General features: G+C 40.6%; 1 protein-coding gene across 3 annotated transcripts in view; it reads right to left on the bottom strand.

Moving 5' to 3' along the window:
* Positions 1-2,482: 2,482 nt before the first annotated feature.
* The window catches only part of SMCHD1 (structural maintenance of chromosomes flexible hinge domain containing 1), a 636,391-nt gene continuing 630,454 nt past the window's right edge, over positions 2,483-8,419 (bottom strand). For all 3 annotated transcript variants that reach the window (XM_073550884.1, XM_073550885.1, XM_073550886.1), the window contains 2 exons: positions 5,590-5,727; positions 2,483-3,747 (listed from right to left, as the gene is read on the bottom strand). In XM_073550884.1, coding sequence (XP_073406985.1) covers positions 5,609-5,727 — 119 coding nt within the window. In that variant the 3' untranslated portion in view covers positions 2,483-3,747; positions 5,590-5,608. The remainder of the gene's footprint in view (positions 3,748-5,589; positions 5,728-8,419) is intronic.

Here is an 8,419-nt window from a genome sequence, read left to right as displayed (position 1 = left end):
GAACTGCAGAATCAGATGATGCTGCCGTTCTCTACGGGCTGCAGGAATCCAATGACGGAAGGTAGGTATCCTTCCGCACTGTATTCCTCCGCCACTTAAAAAAAAAAAGTCCCTAGTCTCACTTTATGCCATTGCTGTGTGGGAATTTCCCACACAGCAATGGCATAAAGTGAGACTAGGGACTTTTTTTTTTTTTTAAGTGGCGGAGGAATACAGTGCGGAAGGATACCTACCTTCCGTCATTGGATTCCTGCAGCCCGTAGAGAACGGCAGCATCAGCTGATGCTGCAGTTCTCTACCCAAGATCGTCGTGGGACACACTCGTGGACTGCTTCGGATCGTGGGTGAGTATTTTTGTGGTTTGTTATGTTAATATTTATTCCGGAAAAGACAATGGCTTCGGGGAACAATGTGACAAGTATTGGTAAGTATGTTACTCTATGTTATATGTACTGTATGTCTATGTATGTATTGTATGAATGTATTGTATGTATGTAGTATATATGTGGTATGTATGTAGCATGTAGTATGTATGTAGTATGTATGTAGCATGCATGTAGCATGCAGTATGTATGTAGCATGCATGTAGTATATATGTAGTATGTATGTAGCATGCATGTAGTATATATGTATGAATGTATGTAGCATGTAGTATGTATGTAGTATGTATGTGGTATGTATGTAGTATGTATGTAGCATGCATGTAGTATGTATGTAGTATATATGTAGTATGTATGTAGCATGTAGTATGTATGTAGCATGCATGTAGTATATATGTAGTATATATGTAGCATGTAGCATGCATGTAGTATGTATGTGGTATGTATGTAGCATGTAGTATGTATGTAGCATGCATGTAGTATATACGTAGTATGTATGTAGCATGTAGTATGTATGTAGCATGCATGTAGTATATATGTAGTATGTATGTAGCATGTAGTATGTATGTAGCATGCATGTAGTATATATGTAGTATGTATGTAGCATGTAGTATGTATGTAGCATGCATGTAGTATATATGTAGTATGTAGCATGTAGTATGTATGTAGCATGCATGTAGTATATATGTAGTATGTAGCATGTAGTATGTATGTAGCATGCATGTAGCATGTACTATATATGTGTTATGTATGTAGCATGTATGTAGTATGTATGTAGTATGTATGTAGTATATATGTGGTATGTATGTAGCATGTAGTATGTATGTAGCATGTAGTATGTATGTAGCATGCAGTATGTATGTAGCATGCATGTAGTATATATGTAGTATGTATGTAGTATATATGTAGTATGTATGTTGCATGTAGTATTTATGTAGTATGAATGTAGCATGTATGTAGCATGTATGTAGTATGTAGTATGAATGTAGCATGTATGTAGTATGCATGTTGTATGTATGTAGCATGTAATTTTTTTTTTTTTTTTACATTGAACACATTAGCCGGATGATAGGACTATTACTGTCCCATCATTGGCTAATGTGTCAATCACTGTCATGGTAGCAGGCATCGCCCGATGGGACTTGTAGTCCCATCGGACGATGCCTGCACAGACCCCCGAAGCCTGCACAGACCACCGGCAGGCCGGCACAGCCCCCCGGCAGGCCGGCACAGCCCCCCGGAGCCTGCACAGACCACCGGCAGGCCGGCACAGCCCCCCCGCAGGCCGGCACAGCCCCCCGGAGCCTGCACAGCCCCCCGGCAGGCCGGCACAGCCCACCGGAGCCTGCACAGACCACCGGCAGGCCGGCACAGCCCCCCGGCAGGCCGGCACAGACCACCGGAGCCTGCACAGACCCCCTGGCAGGCCGGCACAGCCCCCCGAAAGGCCCGTACAGACCCCAGAGAGGCTGTACAAGGGCAGGAAAGGGTTTTTCTTATTCCGATACCGGAAGTCCCATAGACTTGAATGGGACTTCCGGTATCGGAATCGGCGATACCGATACTTTTTTTAAAGATCGGCCGATACCATCCGATACGATACTTTGAAGTATCGGACGGTATCGCTCAACTCTACTCATAATCCCTTGTTGCCGAGATCTCAATCTGAGCATGCACCCTCCCCAGCGGCCATTTTCCCGGAGGCCACCACATCGCAGTAATAGATATGCAGGGGGCTCCGGGCTTTCACAAAATACCAGTGGAGCCCCCCCGAACCCCAGCCATTTTCACCTGCAGCGGCGCACAACGGAACACCCCCTCATCCCAGCCTGCAGCAACGTGCCACTCTTTCCTCCTCCAGCAACGACCCTGGGACCCTGCTCCACCACGGCTGGTAAGGTATATCCACATTATAAGATGTACCCCCATTCCACCCCTCCCAAATTTGGGGGGAAAAAAAGTGCGTCTTACAATCCGAAAAATACGGTACATAGCGCAGTAAAACGGGAGGATTTAATATATCAGCAGAAATGACTAAAATGCTTTTTACATTTCAATTTACCATTTCAATAGATTTTTGTTTACTAATAAAACTACTCATGCAAGGTCTGACATTTTATTGAAAAATATGACTCAAATTCATAAGCGTTTATTAATAAAAATCTTTTTCAAAACTTAAAATAAAGATTTTACAAAATAAGGAGCATTTGTCTTTGAAAATGAAGACACCATTTGTCTTTGAAAATGAAGACACTTTTTTTTAAACTACCTTAGAAAACAAAGTCTTAAAAATAGTAAGTGTAAAATATAGCATTCCAGGTTTTTGCTAGTTTACTAATCTAAGTGATCTTAAATTACACAAATAACCATTTGCAGGAATTGAGAAAGATGAACAAAACTTGAATATTTTTAGAAAAACTATAAAAGAAATGGGACTAAACCAATATGATCTAAAATGGTATAAATGTCCAGAACATAGAGCGAATAAAAGGGAAAAAAAATATTGCAAATGCTGGTAATTTAAAACTAAATGAACAATTTTTTCCTTAAAAAAAAAAAAAAAAGTTCACTCTGATTTTAAACGGAATCTGTCACCAGCAAAATGCTTTTAACATGCAGATATGGGTAGTGGAGGCATCTGCTGGTTAATAGCATTACTAACCTGCCCAGTGGTGCATGTAGCCAAATGTTGGGAGGAGAAAATTAACTTTATTCTTTCCGGCTGTATTTAGTTTCAGTCGCCGGGGGACCGTGCCCCCGGTTACAGCCGCCTCTATGTATTCTCAAAGCGGTTACTGAACCAGCCCCGAAGCCACCCCCATGACTGAAACTGAATGCTGCAGAGGAGAAAAAAGTTAATTTTCTCCCCGCAGCTTTCGGCTATATGCAGGCGCCGGGCAGGTTAGTAATGCTATTAACCTGAAGAATAACCCCATATCTGCAGGTTAATAGCATTTTTGCTGGTAACAGGATCCCTTTAAGGGTCTTAAATAAATACTGTAGCGTATATGATTGACCATTAGCAATTTCTTGCATATGATTTCTATTAGAAAAACCAAATTCAAAAGTTCAATACAGAAAACTGGCAATGTATCAGCATGTCTGAAAGGAATGTATTAAACTTCTCATGGCATAATTAACAGATCTGCACATGCAAAGTGAGACATTACATACTTACATTTACAAAATAGTCCAAAGAATCCTATACAGAACTCATACTAACATTAATTGGTTTCTTGACGGTTTCGATAAAAATACAGATAATAGCGAACTACAAAACCCCCAGCAAAAATAGATGTAGGAGCAGTTCTAATCTTTTTGTCTCCTGGGAACCTAAATGGAAATGAGACTTTGACCATTTTCCAATCTGTGGGGGGAAAAGTGAGAAGTGAACCAAACATTAAGACAGAAAATGCACATCTACGTCAGAGCAAAAACAAGTACTTACGAATGATTTGAATTAGATTATTTCCAGAAAAGATTTACCGTATATACTCGTGTATAAGCTGAGATTTTCAGCCCATTTTTTGGGGCTAAAAGTCCCCTCTCGGCTTATACGCGAGTTATATACCAGGGGTGGGCAGGGGATCAGAGACCATACTCACCCTCACCCCCTCCTGGCACGTCTCTGCAGCCCCTGCTTCTCCCAATGTTGTCTGCTTCCTGCGTTCAGCGGTCATGTGGTACCGCTCATTAAACTCATGAATATGCGCATATTTATGAGTTTCATGAGCGGTACCACGTGACCGCTGAACGCAGGAAGCAGACGACCAACTGAGAAGCAAGGGCTGCAGAGAAGACCGTGCGCCAGGAGGGGGTGAGTATGACAGGGGCAGAACAATATTCACCTGTCCTCGTTCCATCACCTTGCACCGCTGTCTCCGGGTCCTCCTGCTGTGACATTCAGGTCAGAGGGCGCGATGACGTAGTCAGTGCGTGCCCTCTGCTGAACGTCACTGCCGAGACCCGGGAGACAGAGCGATGGAACAGGAACCGGTAAATATCGCCAGTGCAGGGGGCTCAGGACACCGGCATCTGGCCCCCCAGCGACGGAGAGGTGAGTATGTCATTTTTTTTTTTTTATTGCAGCAGCAGCAGCAAATAAGGGGTATTTATGGAGCATCTTATGGGGCAGCATTAACCCCTGTGCAGCAGCATATGGGGGTATTTATGGAGCATCTTATGGGGCAGCATTTACCCTTGTGCAGCAGTATATTATGGGGGGCATTTATGGAGCAGCATATTATGGGGGTATTTATGGAGCATCTTATGGGGAAGCATTAACCCTTGTACAGCAGCATAGGGGGCACCATTAACCGTTGAGCAGCAGCATATGGGGGGTATTTATGGAGCATCTTCTTGGACCAGCATTAACCCTTGTGCAGCAACATATGGGGGGTATTTACGGAGCATCTTCTTGGACCACCATTAACCCTAGGCTTATACGTGAGCCAATAAGTTTTCCCAGTTTTTTGTGACAAAATTAGGGGGTCGGCTTATACACGGGTCGGATTATACACAAGTATATACGGTATAAGTGCACAGACAAGATGGAAAAAGTATAGACAATTGTTGACAAGATGCACACACACACAATTCTTCATTTTTCAATGCTTTTCACATAGTGTTTTACATCAATTCAAAAATGTTATCACCAAATGTAACTTTAAAATCCTTAGTAAAATACTACAAGTTTACACACACAACATTTGGATTTTTTTATAGGGTCAGTTTTTTTTCTCAAATACAGAAACTGGGTATAGCTTCCTCTAACACTTTCCCCATAGGCTGTTCTATGTTGATCAACTTGTTACAAAAAACAAAAACAAATGACCATAAGACAAAAACCCAATTTCTTGCAAGTCTTATGTACCCAAAATTAAAGAAAATTACAACAATTTGACCTGCAAAAAAGTTATCATGCTATATTTACTGCACAGTAATAGCTGTAAAAAGAATTTTGTAAACTTTTTACGCCCCACGAGAAAATAAGAATGCAAAAATCCAGTTAACATGCACACAAGGGATGTGTAATGTATTTTATGCAGATTTTAACATTGCAACCCATTCCGAAGTGGTGTAAATTCCTGATTAACTGAGTTACATTTGTGAGTAGATTGCTTTTATTTATCTCAGAAGGGTTGTTGCCTTACACACGTGGTCAACATGTACAACAGCACACAGATATAATGCTGCATGACACAAGTACCTTTTAACTTTTCTTCTCTTTATCTGGTTCTTCTTAATGTATCTCTTTTTACTCGTTTTGAAGGAACAGGACAATCGGACATATTAAGATGATTAAACTGATCATCTGTTCTTTTGTTAGTATTTTTTGGGGTCATACCTAAAATATATTTTGGAAGCAAAAAAGAACAAAATATAAACAATAAACAAATAACAAATGTTAAAATCTCCATTATTTGAAAAAACAGCTATTTCCAGAAAAATATAAAAAATTGTAAAACAAAAGTGCGTTGAAAGTAAATGGGTTCTTTAACCCCTTTCCAATATTGTTCATAATAGTATGCCCATGTTGGACTCCCTACCTTTGACGTGATCTCCGGCATGGAGCACACATCTTTCCCAGCACGTCAGCACTCTTGAACAGCTGACATGTGCCTGGAACTGCCGCAGGTGGAATCGCGATCCACCCGTGGCTATCAACCCGTTAAATGCCGCTGTCAAACGCTAACAGCGGCATTTAACATGCGATTCCTGCAACTGCAATGGAAATCCGCCCATCGGTGACCCCCGATGGGTTGGCATGATAACCAGAGGTCTCCTGGATCTGATCATCGCTTGTATGAAGCAGAGCTGATCGGATTATGGCAGCTTCTAGTCTCTTATGGAAACTATTGAAGCATTCCAAAAGTAAAATTTTTTTTTTTAAATATATATATATAAAAAAAATTATATAAAAGTTCAACTCACCCCCCCTTCGCCCCATTCAAAATAAAACAAAAAAAAACAAACACACATATATTAGGTATCGTCACGTTCAGAATCGCCCAATCTATCAAGAAAAAAAAAAAAAAAAAAGGATTAACCTGATCGCTAAACGGTGTAGCGAGAAAAAAAGTAAAACGCCAGAATTGCGTTTTTTTGGTCGCCCTAACATTGCATTCAAAGATCAAAACATTGTATTTGCACTAAAATGCTATTAAAAACATCAGCTCGGAGCGGAAAAAATAAGCCCTCAGTCCTAGATCACGAAAAATGGAGATGCTACGGTTATTGGAAAATGGCGCAATTAGTTTTTTTTAATAAAGTTTGGAATTTTTTTTTTCACCGCTTGAATAAAGAACCTAGACATGTTTGGTGTCTGTGAACTCAAAATGACCTGGAGAATCATGATGGCAGGTCAGTTTTAGCATTTAGTGAACAAAGTAAAAAAGCAAAACAAAAAAAACTGTGGGAATGCTTTTTTTAAAAAATTTCACCGCACTTTCAATTTCTTTCCCATTTTCCAGTACACGATATTTTTAAACCAATGGTGTCCTTCAAAAGTACAACTTGTCCCGCAAAAAACAAGCCCCCATGGCCATATTGACAGAAAAATAAAAAAGTGATGGCTCTGGGAAGAAGGGGAGCAAAAAACGAAAACCGAAAATACCTCCGGTCATGAAGGGGTTAACAGATAGCTGTATAAAACTAATTGTTTAACAATATGGCAGAGTAACATGCAACTTTTATGTCACTAATGTATTGTACAATTTTTATACAAGGTGGTTAATTAAAATTTGTGGCCCATTAGGTGATGGATTACTGGAACTTTATTGGGCTTTGGGCTTGACGCCTTACTAGGATCTTTTAAAGGCATCCTCACTTACAGCCACACAAGGTTCATCCATCATTTGCGACAAACTTAAAGTTAACGCCTTTTTTTACACTATAGTAAGTTATTCTGCACACAACGTATAATAAATTACATACTGTAAAAGACAGAACAGTTAGACAAAGAGCTATGCACTGCTGTATCAGAAGCATAAAGGAAAACTAACTTAGAAGCCAAGAAGTTAAAGGACTTTTCACCAGGTTTTCCAAATATAAAGTAAGGCCAACCCTCTTTTACAGCATTCTAGTATAGTGTTTGTATGTCCCAATCTGCTCTGCAAGGCACACAAAAGACATGTTATTATACTTAAAGATGCCGCGGTCAAGTCCGATGGTCATCTCTGGTCTTGATCCAGCGTCTTCCCTCTTCTTACTATCGCTGTTGTCTTTACCTGCTTCATGTGGACGACACATCCTATGTCACACATACACAGTGTCCCCCAAAGTGGTACTGCACTGGCACACTTCTCTATACCTGACAAAGAGTGCTGATGACCTGTAGGTAAAGCCGATGCATACGCAAAACAATACTTTGCTATGATCTTTGCAGGATGGAGAACTGACATTGGACTCGTCATCCACATGAAGCCAGAAAGGTGACGACGATAGTAAGAAGAGAGGAGGCACTGGATTATGACCAGAGACGTCTATCAGACCAGATCACTCCAAAGATGAATATAATAAAAAAGGTATTTTTTGTGCTGTGTAGGGAGCATTTCGGACATACATACAGCACACTAGAATGCTGGAAAAGAAGACTGAAAGGTTCTGGCCATACTTTATATTGGGAAGATCTGGTGACAGGTTCACTTTAATGTCAAACCTGTCACAGATTATGGCTGAACCTGCTTCCCACAGTAGAGGATAATGCAGTCCTCACTGTTACCCTTCTATAAGTCCCAATGATCTTTCTAATAATTTGTAAAAATGCTTTGTTCTGCCCATTCTGTGCAGCTAGATATTTTTAAGTGCTGTTCCAGCTATCGTCTGTAGGTGTTATAATTTGCCCTTCTCCTTTTATTCATGTGTTTGGAATTTTCTTTTCTCCAAATGGCTAATTGTTCAGAACAGCCCCTTCTTTCTGCCTGGTCAACAACATGTAACCATTTTTCCAGCTGTCTCCAGAGTAGCTTACAACTGCTCAGCTCAGTTCTTTGCAAACCATTGTTTATAACAAGCGGATTCCGGTAAGGATAATGCAA

This window comes from Dendrobates tinctorius, unplaced genomic scaffold (assembly GCF_039654945.1).
Source record: "Dendrobates tinctorius isolate UK_male_01 unplaced genomic scaffold, ASM3965494v1 ptg000171l, whole genome shotgun sequence".
Lineage (NCBI taxonomy): Eukaryota > Metazoa > Chordata > Amphibia > Anura > Dendrobatidae > Dendrobates > Dendrobates tinctorius.
Note: the sequence above shows the minus strand (reverse complement) of the source record. Positions and strands in the feature narration are given on the sequence as shown.